This window comes from Lithobates pipiens, unplaced genomic scaffold, assembly GCF_037356315.1.
Source record: "Lithobates pipiens isolate NorthernLeopardFrog02 unplaced genomic scaffold, aLitPip1_a1.2 Scaffold_1, whole genome shotgun sequence".
NCBI classification, from domain to species: domain Eukaryota; kingdom Metazoa; phylum Chordata; class Amphibia; order Anura; family Ranidae; genus Lithobates; species Lithobates pipiens.
In genome coordinates, this window is record NW_027507685.1 from 57,146,145 (window position 1) to 57,165,809 (window position 19,665).

Consider the following 19,665-nt stretch of genomic DNA (forward strand, 5'->3'; position numbering starts at 1 on the left):
TAATGGCATAGAAGTCCTGCTTTCACAATAAAATGACACAGCAGTGAAGATTTTCTCATCCACCTTGAATGTGTGGATTGAGAAATCTGTTATTTTTTTTTTTTGTTCATTCATCTGTCTGGAAAAAACTGACCCATATCTGGTAAGTTTAAACGAGGATCATATTCATAACGAATAATTGCCACATAATGCTGAAAGAGGTACTCACTTAAGGCGGGGCTGCACTTGCCAAAGCCATATAATCAAGCTCTTGAAGGGACACTTAGTACTTAGAATTGTTTCAGAGTATGAGCTGCAGAGTTTCTAAATTGCCTTAATAATTCACTTTAAATATTTGCAGAGCCATGAATGTTGTTCAATCCTATTGTGGACTAGGTGTACTGTAATAGCCTGATCGAGTATTCACAAGAAGTCAATTGTTACACTCCTTAATTATATGCTACCTGTCTTGTTTAACCTTACATCACTCCATCCCAGCACAACACAGAGGTTACAGCAAGGGACTTGCTAACTACTTAAAAAGAGGACATGGGAAATATAGCGCTACCGGGATTTTTAAAATGCTGTAGGAAAAAAGCAACAGAAACGAATGTAAGTCATTTTCAAATAATTTATTTTCTATGCATTCTTTTAGAGTATTTATTAGGATTTGTATAACCAGTATAAAGATTTTATCTTTCTATACTATGTGATCTATAAATATGATCTTCCTTCCCTCACTCCTTTGCTAGGATTAGAATGGAAAAAAAAAAGTTTTAAAACTTGATTTATGAAGGAAATGTTGTGTTATATTTATTTGGAACAAGTATTTAACACATATTACTGTATCATTGCTATATGAATTAAATTTACTAATTGAATAATTTGAAAAGAAAACCATAAGCTATTATATGAGGAAAATGTACTTGTCTTCAATATAATATAATACAAATGTGGAACTTGGAGAGGGTAGCAACATTCAGTTCTTGACTTTATGATTATAGGTGTTTTTGTTGCTGGGCATATTACAATTAAAGTCCTTAATTGTTTTTTTTATTTTTTCAAATCATAGATATAGATAATCTTTTTCTAAACTGTAATGGTAATAGGGTGATGTACTTTTGGAGAGCCATAAAATTGATCTATACCATTGACTGTAACAAATAGCTGGGAATCGATCTGTTTCTGTGATCATAGCTGTTAGCAATATGCATGGCATAAATCTGCTATTAAGTTGAGTTTGCCCAATTATAAATTATAGGGTTAATTTACGAAAAGGATTACGCATGTTCATTTTGTAAATTGTATGTATACTTAGCTTGTGTTTACATTTAAGTTGTGTTCACTTCAATCATCCAATCACGTACAAGAAAAAATCCTTTTTTTTCCTTTCACATGATTGGATATTCAAAGTGAACATAGCTGCCTTCACCTTTTTTGATAAGCTAAGTGAATTTTCACTTTGCAAAATAACTAACCTCTACTAACTTGGTTCAACAACCTTGAAGTCTGGTCTGATTTAGTAAAAATAAGTAGCACGCAAATGCTGTAGGTCATAACAACCAATAGTTGGTTATTATTTTCTTTATGTTACATATTTAAATTTAATCTTGCGCTACTTTACTGAATAAGCCTAAAAGTTGCGAACTGTGCTAGGCACCAATAGTACACATTAATATAAGATAAACATGAGTGAAACCAACAAATATAATAACATGCAACGTGTCGTATTTATTTTATTTATTACATATATTGTTAAGTACAGTATATGCCAAAATCATTTAGCTAATAATTACAGACACATCTGAAACACATTCATTAAAATCTTGCAGAAAGATTGGATGTAATTTGAAGACAATGAAAGGAATATCTACAGTCCAGGATTCATCTTTTATGTTTTATTACAATTCCACCAAGTTTGAACAGTTAGGGGGGAAACTAGCAATATCTACCATGGTGAGAGCACTTTCCTAATGCTTTTGCATCATGTGATTTTCTTAAAAAATTTTGAACCCCAGATAATACTATCCAGCCCTTTAGAAGCATTTTTTAAATGGGGTATAGTTTTTAATATGTACAGACATCTCTGACTAGTAATAAGGAGGAACAAACAGCTTTAGGCATCATAACTTTATGGGTCCTGGGAATGTTACTATACATTATCTCTAAATAAAAAATGTGACGTATGATAGTTGTAATTATCATGATTACTTACCCAGATCTCCATTTGTTTGCTGTCCTATCTATTCCCTCAACAATTCATACGTACCAAATACAGGTCAACCAGTAGTTGACACCAATTGGCCACAGTTTGAATTGTTTCAAAACATCCATTTAAAAAACAATAAATAAAAGGAAAAAGCAAGGCTGATTTACTAAAAAAGTTCACTCAAAAATCTGTCTGAATTGGTGTCTAGGAGTATCCTGATAATTGAGGACATTTACACTAATGGCAGACTTCATGATCGGGGGGGTTCTGCAGGAGAGATTTGGGCTGACTAGAGATTGGGAGCTAACCCAAACAATCGCCCTTTGCTGGTATCTCACTCCTTTCTGTCAGGCCCAGATCTCTCTCGCACAATCTTCTTTGTTGGAGGGGTTGTGGGAAGTCAGGGAACCTCATTCACATGTTTTGGTCCTGCAAATGTATTGTAAGTTTCTGGAATAAGGTATTTCAATTATTATCAGAGATAATGGGCTTTATTATAGCACCCTCTCCGCATCTGGCAATCCTGAATCTAGATCTAGAGAAGGTTCCCAGTCAGTTACGCGTGGTAGTTACGCTTATACTTATTGCAAGGCTCAGTGTGCTCCAAACCCCTCGGAGGTAGTAGCCTTCACTAAACTTCACCACTCTTATGAATGCACTTTCTCAGGGTGGGGGGAAGGATACCTTCCTTTGACTCAATCCATGGTCCACTTGGATTGACAGATATTGATGCTGAACTTCTGTACCATACTTTGAATGTTACTGATTACCAGTTTCACGCTACCAGCTCTGCCCTGAGTATCACTTGTTGTGCTACTTTTTGTCACCACTAATGTTCCTACCACTGTTATGTTACTTGATACCCGCAACTATGTATGCATAAGTATTTGCCTACAATGGTACCTTTGTATATCATATAAAACTAATAACATTATAATCTGAAAAAAAATCTGTCTGAATACTTACTTCAATTAGCCAAGCAAATGGGAAGCAAATTCCTGTTCCCTTTGGATACCCAAACATCTATATATCTATACATTATAAAAAGAGGAAGTGTTGGAGTGTCGACACCACAGTGTAAATCAGAAAAAAATATATAATTTTATATATATATATACACATCAATGCTGCACCTAAAATTAGTAGAAACTTATACGTGATAAATACATATATATTTAAAGGGTGCAAAAGGGCAAAATAGAACAAATAATTAATAAATGACAGTGTTAACTTAATTAGTAAAGTGCACAAATAAGTAAACCATCAAAAATGTCCATAATAAACTTATGTGATCAAAACTTCTTGTGTATAGTCCAACACCATGAATAATAAAGTGCAAATGTGCTTCAAGAATCTTGCTTATAAAGGTGCTTCACCCGAAGTGATAATAAAATGCGCTCACCAGATAGCCTCGACCACAAGGTGACTACAAAGCATGATTTTTTTCTAGAGAGAGAAATCCTCGATTCAATGGTATAACTCCTTCAAGTATCTCAATCCGATCAAACGATCATGTGTAGGGGAAGCTGAATCCCAATCCAATATGCAGATTTTAAATGTAGGTATCTCCACCTTATGTATTCACCACTGCTCTACACATGATTGTTTGATCGGAATGAGAGTGATGGTTTACTTATTTGTGCACTTCACTAATTAAGTTAATACAGTAATTTATTAATGAGGTATTTGTTCTAATTTTTCCCTTTTGTACCCTTTATATATATTTTTCATACATCTACACTGAATAATTAAAGTGAATATTTACCCAATTTTCTTGCTTTTGTTTTCAGTATTTTTCTTTGTAATTATGTCATTAATTTAATATGCTTGAACATTATTTTTTTTTCTTTCTTTTTCAGGATAACACAAGTGTGAAAAGTACAAATGAAAACCCAGAACGAGAGTTTTGGTCTAGCAAAACAGATTACTTACTGTCTTTGGTGGGGTACGCTGTAGGACTCGGAAATGTCTGGAGATTTCCATATCTAGCGTACAAACATGGCGGAGGTAGGTGTGACATTTGTGTAAAAGTAAAAAAAAATATGCATAAAAAATTTCCTGAAAAACTATGAAAACACGAGCCAATTAGGCACCATTTGTTTTTATTGAATACATTTATATTCATCAAAATGTATTCAATAAGCATTTTCAGCTTTTTTATCCAGAGGGGTCCTTTAATTTTTTTTTACACATCACACCTAAAGAATGAATATGAGCCATTGGATTTTCCCCTTGTGTCTGATATTTGCTTTAATACATAAACCTCAGAGTAAACAGGTAGGATCAATGGCTTGCCATCTTCCTTGTAAGGGTCATTGTATTAAACTTTTATTATTTTCCTGTTTGACTTTATTTGGCTACAAAATAATTTTCTAAAATACATAGTCATCACTGCTGATTTGGTTTCATGCCTCCTATATCTACTTTTTAAATGGTGTGAAAAAAATCAAACCTGGGCAAAACTATTAACAAATGGCCCATTTAAATTCAGAATGTAGACCATAAAGTAGAATTCCAGGTTTCATTTCACTTACTGTAAAACTGCTAATTTGGGCCACGTTAGCCCAAACTAGCTATTTCCATTACAGAACGATGTGGCCCCTGCATGTGCTGTAATGAACTGTAGCAGCATGAACTACAGTAAGCGGCGCTTTGTTCCAGCAGCAGTACAGGCGACTTCCTGTCTGCTTCTGAAATTAAAGAGAGTCAGGCTAAGTGATTCTCCCACAATTAGGAGAAGTCTTGTATTTTAATCAATGAGAAGAAGGCTTCCTCTGATTAGCCAAGGTGTAGAGGAGAGCAGATGGTGTCATGATTTCCAACTTGGTACAATGTCCTGAAGCAGGGGTAGGTAACCTTAAAGCAGTGGAGATCTACCTGAACAACATGAGAGAAGTCAAATATCACCAAGCACAGTGTCGCATCCTCACACCTGATTTAAATGTCTAATTGTCGTATTACTGTGTCACAATTGCATGGCAATCATGGGTTTAAATCAGGTGGTGAGGAGGCAACACATCACCTTCTCGCCACCTGTCAAATACACTCAGATTGCTTTTCAGAGAAGCAGTAGTACCTGCTTCTAGTAAAGTTGGGGGGTGGTAAAACCCCACGGTTGAGTCATGGTTCAGTGTGAAAGCAGCCCTATACTATTATGCCCAGTGTATTGCTTCACATTGACCTGAAGATCTCTTCTTTCCACTCAGGAGACCACAAGCCAGGATAAGAGGCGTAGTGTAGTTGGTATCACTCTGCATGGGACAGGAGCTGGCACTACAGAGCAGGCATCAGCTAATGTGCCTCTTGCTTCCTACTAGAGCTCCAATTTTTATTTGATGCTCTGAAATGGTGGGTCAGCAAGCACAGACCGTGATCTACCAGTCACCTGTCCGCGATTTACTGGTAGTTTACAACCTACAGGTTTCGCATCCCCATCTAAAAGTGGTGTTCCACACACACACATTTTTTTTTTAAAAGCTACAAACACTGTATCTGTTGAATTTTAATAAGGACACTTACCTGTCCAGGGACCCTGCGATGTCTCTTCCCTCCCCGAGGCCGATCTGTCCATTGGATCGGGTGCAGGCACCACCATTCTAACTAAGGGTAACTGGCAGTGGAGACCTGCGGCTTCACTGGCCATTTCCTACTGTGCATCCGTGAGTCACGCGACGCTTTGTGAATGGCCAGCTTGTCTTCTGGGACACACACAGGTCCCAGAATACAGCAGGGGGCAAGCCGCACAAAAGGATATGACGTTCTGTGCCTGAATACGGATGGATCAAAAGTGCACATGTACTTCATAAAAAGTGCCACCTATCAATGCCCATCAGTGCTGCCTATCAGTGACACTTATCAGTGCCCTTCAGTGCCAACTATAAGAATCCATCAGTGCTGCATATCAGTGCCCATTAATGCTGCCTATCAATGCAGCCTCATCAGTGCCTCCTCATCAGTGCCACCTCATCAATGGCTATCATTGCAGCCTATCAGTTTCCATCAGTGCAGCCTCATCAGTGCACATCAGTGAAGGAGAAAAATTACTGTTTGCAAAATTTTATAACAAACTATGAAAAATATATATATATATTTTTAAATTTTCAGTGTTTTTTCATTTGTTTAGCAAAAAAATAAAAACTCAATGGTGATTAAATACCACCAAGAGAAAGCTATATTTTTGTAAAAAAAAAATGATAAAAATGTAATTTGAGTACAGTGTTACATGATTACGCAATTGTGCAAATGCAAAGCGCTGAAAGCTGAAAATTGGTCTGGGCTGGAAGGGGGTGATAATGCCCAGTGGGAAAGTGGTTAAACACCCAGTAAGCCTGACATTTTTTTAGGTAATTCAGATGTTAAGACTCAGATACCAAAGGAACTTAAAAATCTGTAAATTTATGTTTAAATGGCTGCAATAATGTGTGTTAAAACAATTAACCTGTTTTTCTTATCTGTTTTAGGTGCCTTTCTGATCCCTTATGTAATAATGTTGGCTCTGGCAGGTTTACCTTTATTATTTTTAGAGTGTTCACTAGGCCAGTTTGCCAGCCTCGGCCCCATTGAAATATGGAGAATTACCCCCTTTTTCCAAGGTAATCTTAAATTGTTCCTCTTTTCACTCTCATTAAGACCACTGTCTTTAAGAGGTCCTGTTTAGTCAAGACTACTGAAGGGCATCTGACAGGTGTCCTTTCAAGTGAATATAATTTATAAATATAATATATATAAAATAATGGTGTAAAAGTTTATACTATGATATGTATGCCTAAAAAATCAATACAAGTAGCTGGAATAAGTAAGTTAAATCTATCTTTATATTATCTTTGTGTGGTCTGTTGCACAGCAGGCCTAGGAGAAAGAGGTACACCTCTGTGAGATAATCAGGCTGTAAAGTGTGACACAGTGCTCTTAATCTTACACAAGGAGCTTGCTGCTAAGTGGAGATAGCAGAGTGATGAACTTCAAAGAGTAGTATTGGTCTTCAATTGTCTAAATAGCAGGCTGCAGGGGAGCCGGTGACCAAGCCACATTGCTTAACTGCCACGGAGAATAGTTTTTGCTATACAGTGCCCCAGGTATGTTTAGTTTATAGCACTTGCTGGGCAGAATTAAAAATGCTTTAGCATTTGATTTGATTGCAAAAAACAATATGTTTTAACTGTGTTATTATTATTATTATACAAGATTTATATAGCGCCAACAGTTTGTGTAGTGCTAGGGCAGACAGTACAATTACAATACAATTCAATACAGGAGGAATCCGAGGGCCCTGTTTGTTAGAGCTTAGAGTCTGCTGTTTGCCTGGAGTTAAAGTAGAACTATAGGAAAAACGTAGTTTTTCGTTTTGGATAGAGTAAGGGAGAGTTATAATCTCTGTCAGATTATTTTTTTCACCATCAGTGTCCTATTGCAAAGACTTACCTTCATTTCCTGTCCAACAGCCAAACAGGAAGTGAGAGGAAATCCCTGAAAATTAAGGGTCACCAGAACTAGTGTCCCCATTGGAAGATTTTACTTTTCTGGGGACAACCCAAATCTGGGATTTCTTTTACTTTCACTTTTAATGGTAAACAGGACAAATAGAGAGGGTGAATCTCCTTAATGAGCAATACCAACTGACAGGGGTTCTAATCACTCTCAACTCTATTCAAAACTAAAAAAAAGTTTTGCCTTTAGTCATACTTTAAGCTTTAAAAATGATAGTACCAATAGATAAACATTACTATAAAATAGGAGGGCATTTCATAATAATTAAATAATTAAATAACATTGACAACTGCATATGTCAAGTAAAGTTAAAAGGCTACATAAAAATACTAAAAGAGGTGTAAAAAATAAATAAATAAATAAATCTATGAAAATTGATATTATTGATAATATGCAAACATATACATTTTATTACATAAACATAATTAAGAAAAGGGAAGAAAACTGTTATAAAAAGAGGAGCAAATAGAACCCTATGGTCACAATACAAAATAATGGTTGCCTCTGCATGAGTGGCCACTCACCCTGTTACCTGCAAGGTTCCAAAACCAAGTTTAAAAGGGTTAATCCCTTGGGATAGACCAACTATCTTTGATCTTCCCTGGTTTAAAGGTATCACACTGGTACCAATTTAAGGAAAATTTGTAAACAAACAGAAGGAAATGCTCAGATGGCACAGTCTCCTTGAAATTTACCTACAGCATGAAATTTGCTTCTATGAAAGGATATAAGTATCAGTTGATTGATTCATTAACTTGGTATTATAACAGGGTATGGTTGCAGGGTTATTGTTCACTCCTATATTGTGGCATGCAGACACCTCATTGGACCTCTTGGCAGGCCCTGAGCAGTCTTTGGAAACCGTGATCATTTTTAAGGGTGGCACTGTATTACGGTCCTACAAAAGCTCCAGAAGAAGCCACGATTGTGGTGAAACATGTAGAGGCAACCATTATTTTGTATTGTGACCATAGGGCTCTATTTGCCCCTTTTTTATAATTATGTTCTTCCCTTTTCTTAATTATGTTTATGTAATAAAATGTATATATTTTTGTAATATCAATTTTCATTGCTGTTTTTTTTACACCTTAAAACTCCAATTCTGCTCTTTTGGCATTTTCTTGAACTCATTTAAGGGAGGTGGGGAATATAGTGAAGTCTCCAACCCCAAATATTAGATTTAAATATATATTTTTAAAAGGCTACATGTTTAAGTAAGAGGTCCTAAACCTAAACCATTAATCCCTTCTAAACAAAACAAAACAAAAGGCCTCAGAGCTTACCTAATCCAAGATTTGTCCACCTCCAAGTTCTTCTGTCTGTAGCAATAATGCAGCTGGGGACCCACATGATTGCTATATTTAGACAGGAACCATAACACTATTTAATGTGTTTTCCAGCCAGATCAGGAGATTCTACTGTCCAGCATGTGAAGCAATGTAGAGGAGACTTCACGGGTACACCTCAGACAAACTAGACCGCTGTCTTTATATGTTGCTTAACAATTAAGCCCCATACACTCTATCAGTTTTTCTACTGAGTTTTTCCTTCAGACTTACCAAAACCATGTAGTGCAAGGGCCTGTCTGATTGCATACAAATTCAAACTCATAAGGTTTGATCTCATATTATATGGTTTTGGTAAATCTGAAGGAAAAACTCAGCAGAAAATCTGATAGTGAAGGGGCTTTATTTGCTGGATACTATCAAATAAGTAGCCATCATTATGAGAATAACTCTACAGGTTTCATAGCGCTATATAGAGAGTTTTAGAGAAAACAATACTTTCAAAACTGTAAAATGATGCAACAAAATTATTCAGGATCTCAAAATGAGTGAAACTGAGAGAGTGCTTAATGATGGCGTTACAAGTGCATGGTGAGTCAGAAATAATTAACAAAGGCATTAGGAATGTGATTTTGAATGTAGGCAACCAGGACAGTACAAGGGCGGTACAGACATTGGTTGTAGCAATACCTGCATATGCCAAAGCCTTTATAATATGGAAATTATCGTCTGGTGTATTAATAAATATTTCCTCCTTAATCATCCTCTAATTATTGTAAAAGAGAAATAAGGGAAGTAAAATAGATTTTTTTGTTTCTTCCTTAGTTTTAGTCTAAAAACGGTTGAATCTCTAAAGATCTGTCAAACGTGCATGCGATAACGTTATCATTTTATCAATATATGTCCCCTAATTATCTACATATTATGACCAAAAATATTTGATTGATCGAATCTATTACATGAAACGGGGCTGCATTTGAACACATGCATGTGCTGTAGGTTGTTTCAAACTTTTTTTGATCGATTCCACTATTAATGTTTAGAAAATCAATCATTTAGGCTCAAAAAATCTGGCATGATGTTTTTGGGGGGTTTTTTGCCATAAAACTTTGCATTTTGATAATCAAAATTAGCCCACTAACATTTCAAAAGTCGAACAATCGAGCATATCAAACACTTTTCAAATGATCTAACCATGTTTGGCCAGCAATACACAGCTTCCCTCCACTGCTTTCCCTGCTCTTACCACCCTGCCAAACTCCCCCCTCCCTCCCTTTCTCTCCATCAGTTAAGTAACATACCACCATCAGCATGGCAACTCACCTGTCCCACCATTAAGGGCAGAAAAATGGCATTACTACTGGAAGACCAACTCTTCAGAGGTAGTCCTGCTGCTGTCAAAGGTGAGCTGGTGAGTGAGTGGTGAGGGCAAACTCCTTGCTAGCAATTTTTCCTATGCCTGTCTTTTCCACACTCTGCCAGCCTCTGCTGCTGCTGTGCTGAAGGAGGAGAGGCACGATATGGGATAGGTTGCATAACAGGTCTACTTTAAGGCAAACTGACCATTGGTGCCTATGAGATGGTATAGAATAACGTTGTGGGTTAGGTATTGGTTAACTTATATGGTAAAATCTGTTGCTTTGCAAAACCCTGAAAGCCATTGCAAATTATGAAAATCAGGATCCTTGATTTTTTTTAACTGCTTCTCATGTAAGCATTATTCTGTTTAATACAGCATTCTCCTGTATTACATGTTGTCTTTTCGAATCATGCACTATTGTATTTCACAGATTATTGTCACTCGATATAGTGTCTGGCAGAGAGATGTCACAATGCAACGTTACAAACTTTGAATGCAAAGTGAAACCAATGTGCACCAGATCTGACTATTGTGTGCATTATAGGTGCAGCCTTATACATAAATAGGATAGGCTAGGCTTTGGATGTGACTATTTCCTGTGTTTAGCTGGCATATCAGTATTCTACATTGGAAGGAACATGGCTGTTACAGGTATATGTACTGTACATGGAGAGAAAAAAGTGACCAAATCTGACAGGGAGTAGAAATATGGCTCAGATGGAGCTGCCCTGGGCCCAAATACAGCATTCTGGTATGAAGAGGTGCACAGTACTCCACAATTATCTTAGCCCTTGTACACACGGTCGGAGATTCCGACAACCAAATCTGTTGAAGTAATTCTGACGGATTAATTCCGGAAGAGGTCCGGAAGTGATGTTGCATACACATGGTCGGACTAAGTTGTCGGAAAATCCGATTGTACATAACGTGATGACGTTATTTTGTTACGACAGGACTATGTTCAGGCTAGTAGCCAATAGCTTTGGTCTAGGAATTTGATCTGAGCATGCGTGGCACTTTGTCCGTCGGAGTAGGCTATACATGATCGGAGTATGTCCGATCGGAGCATTTTGTCGGAAAATTTTACCAGCAAGTTGGAAAAGTTGGTCCGTCAGATATTCAGACGGAAACAGTCCGATGCAGACCACACACAGTCGGAATATCCGACAAAACGGTCCGATAGGACACATTCTGTCGGAATCTCTGACCATGTGTACAAGGGCTAAGGAGGAATTAAAACATTTTTGTTCATGGACACTCAGGAGACCGTTTTCTAGACCAGCCTGTAATGTCAATCTGCAGTTTAAATTTAGGACTAAGCTGCCCCACATTTACCCCATATTTCATAAGTTTCAGTATACTGCTTGTGCACCATACCACACTTGCTTATTTTTTGGCAATAAACCCTTCTATCCTCATTACCTTTTTATTTATTCACTGTTTGTTATTACAGGCTATTTTATATAACATCTTCTTTTACTGCAAAAAGTACACAGGCTGGTAAAACCTGTTTGACGAAACAGCCATTCTCAGCTGCCAAAATCACTTTGACATTTATAAGAATTGTGTTATGAAGTAAAACAATTTACCTCTGATTGTAATTATCGGGCATTCAAGTCTGTCTTACATTTACTGTCAGTAATTGCCACATGATGTCATAAGTACCTAGTTGTACATTTTATTTTTAACTTTATTTGACCATTTAAAAGGAACCTTTCAAGATATAAATATGTACATTGCCATTGCTGACTTGGTGAAGTGAAGGTATGTTAGAGCTTTGCTTTTACTATTAAGTGAGTCAATGATCCAGAACAAGCATATGGCTAGTGACATGTCTTCCAAACAGCATTAGTTCTTCTAGGTATACTTGCACGCAGTTTCTGAAGGAACTTGGCAGGAAGGTTGTTCCAAACATCTTGGAGAACTAACCACAGATCTTTTGTGAATATGGACTGCCTCAAATCCTTCTGTCTCTTCAAGTAATGTCAGACAAACTCAATGATGTTGAGATCAGGGCTGTCAGGGGGCCAAACTATTACTTCCAGGACTCCTTGTACTTCTTTATGCTGAGGATAGTTCTTAATGACTGTCATGAACTAGATGTGACCAGAACTGTGTGACTGCGACAGAGTGAACCAGACATAAATAGGTGAAGGTAAATTTATTAAAGTAAACACATATAAATGTGAACACACCACCAATACAAACTGAGTGAACAAACCAAACAACCAGACAGTGAAGATAAACAAATAAACCAGCATATGTAGCAAAAGGGAGTACCAGAATCGTAGTCAAGCCAGGCCAGGGTCATAAATAGGAGGTCAGCAGATGGGGGGACAAGGAGAAAGGGAACAGGTTGAAACAGGTTCAGGAGGCAGGATGCAGGAAACAAGGATCAGGTATCAGGTATCAGGTATACAGGCTGCAGGTCAGGGCACAAGGACAATACCAAGGCAAGGTGTGTGTGCACTTGCCGGGTATTTATAATGGCTGCTGTCAGTCATGTGACGCCTGACTGCAGAAGGCAATACCTGCTCCACACTGCCAGGATCCCTCCGCTGGTGGACACCAGTACTGCGGACCAAAGATTACATAATTCCAGCAGGAGACACCTGCTGGTGGATCTCAGTACTGCACGCCAAATGATTGATATTACCAGCGGAGGGAACCTTTCCTGACAATGACATTGGCTGTATGTTTGGGGCTGTTGTCCTGCTGTAGAATAAATTAGGGCCAATCACACACCTCTCTGATAGTATGACATGATGGATAAGTATCTGCCTTTATTTCTCAGCATTGAGGACACCATTGATCTTGACCATATCTGTCAGGTCACCTTGAGGCGAGGTGACAGGTGCACACCGTAGGGATCAGGAGTGCACCGCAAGGTCGTGGACCCTACGGCTGACTGCTGCAGACGGGGAACAGATCCCACTGGGGTTAGAGCGTAAGATTCCCTGGGGCGCGGAGTCTAAGAGCCAGCAGGTGTTCACCAGAGCCTCCAGTGGTGAGGATGGACTTGGCTGCAACTGGCTCCAGGTCGCAACCCCCAGGGTCCCCCAGCTCACACCCACAGTAGGCAACAGGAGGATAGGGATGAGGGACAAAGCCAAGGTCGGGGCCACAAGCAGACAAGAATAGTCGGGTACACGCCAAAAGGTCAGGATCACAGGCAAACAAGGATAGTCAAGACACGCCAAAGTCGGTAACGGAAAACAGTAGCAGAGCACACGGCAGGAAAGCGGAAGCAAACACACAAAGAATACACAATGGTTGATCAGCACTGAGGCCTGCAGTGCACAGGTTAATATAGGGCTCCCTGATAGGGCCTGGGGTGGAGTCATGCTTAGAGGAGAGGTTATAAAAACCACCAGGTGGAAGTGGCTGGCTTCTTAGTCTGAAGACATGAGGGAAGGTAAGCAAACACAGGAAGATCACTGCATAACCATGACAATATCTCTGACTCCATTTGCAGAAACGGAGCCTCAAACTTGCAAGGAACCTCCACCATGCTTCACTGTTGGCTGCACTCATTATTGTACAGCTCTCCATCCCTACGGTGAATAAACTGCCTCCTAATACAGTCCATTAATTCAAATTTTGACTCATCAGTCCAGAGCTCCTGCTGACATTTTTCTGCACCCCAGTTCCAATGTTTTCATGAATAGTTGAGTCACTTAGCCTTGTTTCCATGTTGGAGGCATTTTTTTTTTTAGATAATTCAGATGTTAAGACTCAAATACCAAAGGAACTTAAAAATCAGTAAATTTATGTTTAAATGGTTGCAATTATGTGGTTGCTGAAAAATACAGGCAGTTACTTATTCATCATGCCATACAAAAAACAACCCCAAATATACAGACAATGTCATTAGGAACTATCTTCAGCATGAAAAAGAACAGGGATTCTTGGAAGTGATGGCTTGTCCCCCCCCCCCCCCCCCAGAACCCTAATATTAACATCATCGAGTCTGTCTGGGATTACATGAAGAGACAGAGGGATTTGAGGCAGAAGATCTGTGGTTAGCTCTCAAAGATGTTTGGAACAACCTACCTGCCCAGTTACTTCAAAAACTGTGTGCAAGTATACCTAATAGAATCAATGCTGGTTCTAAGCCAAAGGGTAGTCACACCAAATAATAATTTGATTTAATTTGCTCACTTTGCATATTAGAGGGTGGTATTATACTAAAATCATATTACAGGCATGCCCCACTTTTAAGTACACAATGGGGTTTATTTACTAAAGCTGGAGAGTGAAAAATCAGGCTCCCTTCTGCATAGAAACCAATGAGCTTCCAGGTATTATTACCAAAGCTTAATTGAACCAGCTGGGGATTTTGCACTTTCCAGCTTTAGTAAATAAACACCATTGCGTACTTAAAAGCGGGGTATGCCTGTATAAAAATATATTTTTATTTTATAGTAGATTCCCTGGAAGGTAGGTTAAATGCTATGCTATAGTACATATTGATTTTATTTGAAATAACCTTAATGATAGGAAAGTAAGCATATGAAAAGATAACATGATAAATACAAAGTGGTTAACTTAATAAAACTTGCAAAAACTGGTGCAGCTGTACATGTTAGCCAATCAGCTTCTAAGTTCAGCTTGTTCAATTATGTTTTTGCAAAACAACCTGGAAGCTGATTGGTTTCTATGCAGAGTTGCGCCAGATATTACACTCTCCAGTTTTAGTAAATCAACTCCAAAATCTCCTATCCAAGAACATATTATCCATAATATTCAAAAAAGCAAGTAAAAGTAGGTGCTTCTCACCAAGAATTTTTTTTAATGGTGATCATTGAAAGTTATTTCCTGGGACAATGTTAGGAACTGTTGATCAGGTGTGTTAGTAATCAATTTACTACATAAATATCCATCCTGATAAGAAGTATTATAAAGTATCTGTCACTAGTGTATATTGTCTTTTTTTTCTAGGTGTTGGGTTTACTATGGTGATTATATCAACCCTTGTATCTATATACTACAATGTCATCATTGCTTACAGCTTATTTTATTTATTTTCTTCATTTCGAAGCTATCTGCCATGGGGTGATTGCTATGAATGGGCAGATAGTAGCTGTCAAGGCACCATAAATGGTAAGTGGGTCTGTTGATTATATAATATACCTTTATAAATGATGAAAGTCCAGATGAGAACTGAATGTTTTCTTTTACAGGTTTCTGCAACGTCACTTTGGACAATGCTACAATAACTATGAACATGTCTTCAGTACATGAACAAAATCTGACTTGTATTTCAGACAACACAACAGAGCTACCAAGCAAGCAATACTGGGAGTAAGTTTCATGTATACTTTGTTTAGGTGACAGTAATATTCATCAGATGAATGACAACTATTATAACATTAGATGCTTGCCCTTTTCACTCTCTCCCTAATGTTCCATTTTTAATTAAAGTGTTGTATAACATTCTATGGTATGCTAAGACCCACTTGGCATATTACCTAAAAAGTTGGCTAGGACCCCAGCCATTAAAGATTGAATTGGAATTCTAAACAGGTATTTTAATTTTCCGATGCATGCCTATCAAATATGGAACTATAAAGCCTCATGCACACTGGACGTTTTTTGGACCTTTTTACAGCAGCTGTTTTTGGCAGTAGACATTTTTTTCTACAGTCATTAAACTCTCCATCATGTTATCCTATGTGTCCATGCACACATAGTCTGTTATCAGCAGTTTTGGGCAGTAGCGTTTTTGAGCAGTAAAAAAAACCCAAAACTAGTGGGTTCTAAGAGATGTTTTTCAGCTGTAAAAATGCTCTAACGCTGATAAACACTGATAAATGTCTCTAAACGCTCCAAAACATCGCTCATCAGCATTTTTTAACGTTTATGATCCATTGAAAAATTATCAAAAGAAAAGAACATACACTTTTTAACCTCCCTGGCGGTACGATTATTTCGGATTTTAGGTGCTAAAAGCGGTACCATTATTTTGCATGAAAATTTGGCGTTTTATATTGTAGTCCTGCAATTCTTAGGAATAACTCTCTTAAATCTGTCCAAACCAGAGTCTAGCAGACATCCCGGGTATGATAAAGTTTGAAAAATTAAATCATAAATTATAATATAATAAATAATTGTACCAAATAATAATATAACAATAATAAAAATTATTCAATAATGTAATCAAATCAAAAACACTGAAATTTGCTCAGTTGCAGAATTGTCACTGTCATTACTTTTCAGTATTTGATGACGGATCTCCCCACAAATCGCTATCGCTTAATTCTGCGAGTGATTCTAATTTATTATCGCTGTTTTCTAGCTGGTCTAAAATCATTTTTGATGTACAGTGACAGTTTGGTTGCTATGGGCAATCTCCAGTTTCCAGGCATAAAGAACAGTTTTTATTATATAAAACTGCATGCAGGACACTGGGCAGACCACTAGGGACAACGGGGATGTGAAATATTTACATACAGCAATGTAATCTGTAAGATTACATTATACTGTATGTATACTGTTTGTTTCACTTTTTGAATTTGGCGCCGATCTCCGTGCCCGTGCGTCGCAACGCTCGCAGGGCACGGAGATCGGCGATGTGATGCATCGAGCGAGACGCGGCTCGCTCGTACAGCGGGGAGACAACGCTGGATCCGAGGGAGAAGGTAAGTAAACCTCCTCCTGGATCCAGCGACGCTGTCCCGAGTCTGACTCGGGGATACCGCTTTTGGTATAAAAAATCCACCCCGAGTCAGACTCGGGAATACCATCAGGGGGGTTAATTACATACAAAAAAGAAGATTATTTCATATCACCCTATTCCCACTACCCCAAACCCCCCCCCCCCCCCCCCCATCTCCCTGGTTTGTTTTATTTTAGATCTCTTCCACTCCTAATTCACATTCCTCTTCCTTCTATCATCTTCTTGAGGTATTTATCTGAGGACTTACATTTTTACCAACTTTCCCAAGTACTAATGTAATTTCGGTATTGTCCTTTATTTCTACTACCCAGGCATTTCATTTTATTATAGTGCTCTATTCGGTCAAACCACTCTCTTATACCTGGTTTTCCGCTATTTAGCTATTTTTTGGGGATCAACTCTTTCACTGCATTCAAGAGTTTTGGGGTAATTGATTTCATGTATTGTTTCTTTGGAGTTTTAGAATCATGAAATAAGCACACCTGTATATTATTTTCTAACTTCGTATCCGTTATCTCCTCAATAATGCTCACTTTTTTTTGCCAATACTCCTTTATTTTTGGGCAGTCCCACCATATATGTGTCATTGTTGCTCTTTGTTTACAATATCTCCAGCATAATGGTGAGCCCTCCGCTTGATATTTATGGGTTCTCTCTGGGGTAAGATACGATCTTACTAGAAATTTGTAGTTCATTTTGATGGTACCCATATCCCAGGCATTGTTGTATGCAGCTCCAATTATCTTCTCCACTTGATGATCATTACATTTTAAATCCAGTTCTTTCTCCCATTGCTCTATATAGGCCGGTCTTCTTTGTCCTTCTAATTCGGTCAGTGTTCCATATATTTTTGATATTCCATTCTTTAATGACATTTATGTAAAGCAGAGTTTTTCCTGGGGAGTCAAGTCCCCTTCATTTCGGATTGGGTGTGGGAGTGATTTTACTAAGTGTCTTAGTTGGAGCAGATGTCATTCACTTTTCTTCCAACCTTTAGATTCTGCTATTTCTTGCTGTGTTTTTATCTTTCCCTTTGTGATAATATCTCTTAATTGTGGATTTCCTATTTTCTGTACAGTGAAAATCTCTCTCCCTGGTGTAAAAAAATTGGTTCCCGTGAGGGCCATTAAAGGAGAATTATACTCCCATTTTCTTTCCCGATAGACAGTGTCCATAACTTTAAAAACATTTTTAGTCAAAATCATGTGTGTCTTGATCTAACACCCTGAACTTGTGTGGTATCCAAATATTTTTGTGTAATATGCTTCTACTTATTGTGTTTTCTAACTCAACCCACCTTTTTTCACTATTTTCATTCGTCCACTCTATCATACGTGCTAAAACCACTGCTTTATAGTACCTTTTTATATATGGAGTTGTCAATCCACCTTGTTCCCTTTTCCTAGTGATAAGTGCAAATTTTATTCTTGGCTTTTTATTTTGCCAAATATATTTTATCAACATTTTTTTTATTATCTTCAAAAAGCTCTGCGGAATCTTTATTTGTAACATCTGAAATTTGTAAATTATTTTTGGCAATATAACCATTTTAAACATATTTATCCTCCCAATCCATGATATTGGTTGTATACTTAATTTCTTTATTTCTGCCTTTACCTCATTTATTAATGGGATATAATTTACTGGATATAGTTTTTCAACCGTAGATGTTAATTTAATTCCCAAGTATTTTAATTAATTTTTTACCCACGTAAATGGGAATTCCTTTTGTAAAAACAGAGCTTCACTTTTCCCCAGTCCAATGTTTAGTATTTCTGTTTTTATAGGATTTATTTTAAAGTTTGAGAGTTCCCCGAATTCTTTTATTTCTTTAATTATATTTGGCAGGGTCACCCTTGGATTTGTTACGTACATCAGAACATCATCTGCATATGCCACAATTTTATGTACCCTTTCTCCCACTCTCACCCCTCCCATGTCTCGGTTGTTCTGTAATATTGCCAAAAAGGGTTCCATTGACAAGACATATAAGAGAGGTGAGAGCGGGAATCCTTGACGCGTGCCATTGTACATCCCAAACACAGGCGACAATTTCCCATTGACCTTCACCATCGCTGTTGGGCCATTGTATAGGTTTTTAACCCACTTGATGTATTTTAATCCTACTCCTAACTGTTGTAATGTATCCATCATGAATCCCCCGTCTACCCTGTCAATGGCCTTCTCTGCATCTATTGACAGGAGTAGAACTGGGGATTCACCCGATGTTTTCTTACCAAGCATCAGAATTGTTTTTATACTATTATCTCTCCCTTTTCTACCCAGGACAAAACCGATCTGATCAGGGTTTATCAAAAATTGTATTATTTTTTTTAAATCTGGTAGCCAAGATCTTTTTTCTTGTATTTTTGTATCGGCATTTAATAGGGCAATGTGCCTATAACTCGAGCAGTTGGTTTTATCTTTTCCCTCTTTGGGTATAATTGTAATGTGTGCTAATAATGATTCTTTTGTCATTTCTTCCTCTTCTACGATGTTATTCAGGTAGTCGCATAGCCTGGGGATCAAAAGTTCTTGACATTTTTTATAATATTTGATCTTAAAGCCGCCTGGCCCAGGGCTTTTTCCCGATGGGGTTTCTTTCATGGCCTGTTTGATCTCCTTGTGTGTGATCTTTTTTTCCAGCTCTTCTAATTGATCATTT

At 37.7% G+C, this 19,665-nt stretch overlaps 1 protein-coding gene across 1 annotated transcript in view; it reads left to right on the top strand.

The window, feature by feature from the left end:
* Window positions 1–243: 243 nt before the first annotated feature.
* LOC143923686 (sodium- and chloride-dependent neutral and basic amino acid transporter B(0+)-like) overlaps window positions 244–19,665 on the top strand; it is a 130,412-nt gene continuing 110,990 nt past the window's right edge. The window contains exons 1-5 of the mRNA XM_077447528.1: window positions 244–591; window positions 4,048–4,195; window positions 6,649–6,780; window positions 15,263–15,424; window positions 15,505–15,625. Of these exons, the coding sequence (XP_077303654.1) occupies window positions 529–591; window positions 4,048–4,195; window positions 6,649–6,780; window positions 15,263–15,424; window positions 15,505–15,625 (626 nt within the window). The 5' untranslated portion in view covers window positions 244–528. The remainder of the gene's footprint in view (window positions 592–4,047; window positions 4,196–6,648; window positions 6,781–15,262; window positions 15,425–15,504; window positions 15,626–19,665) is intronic.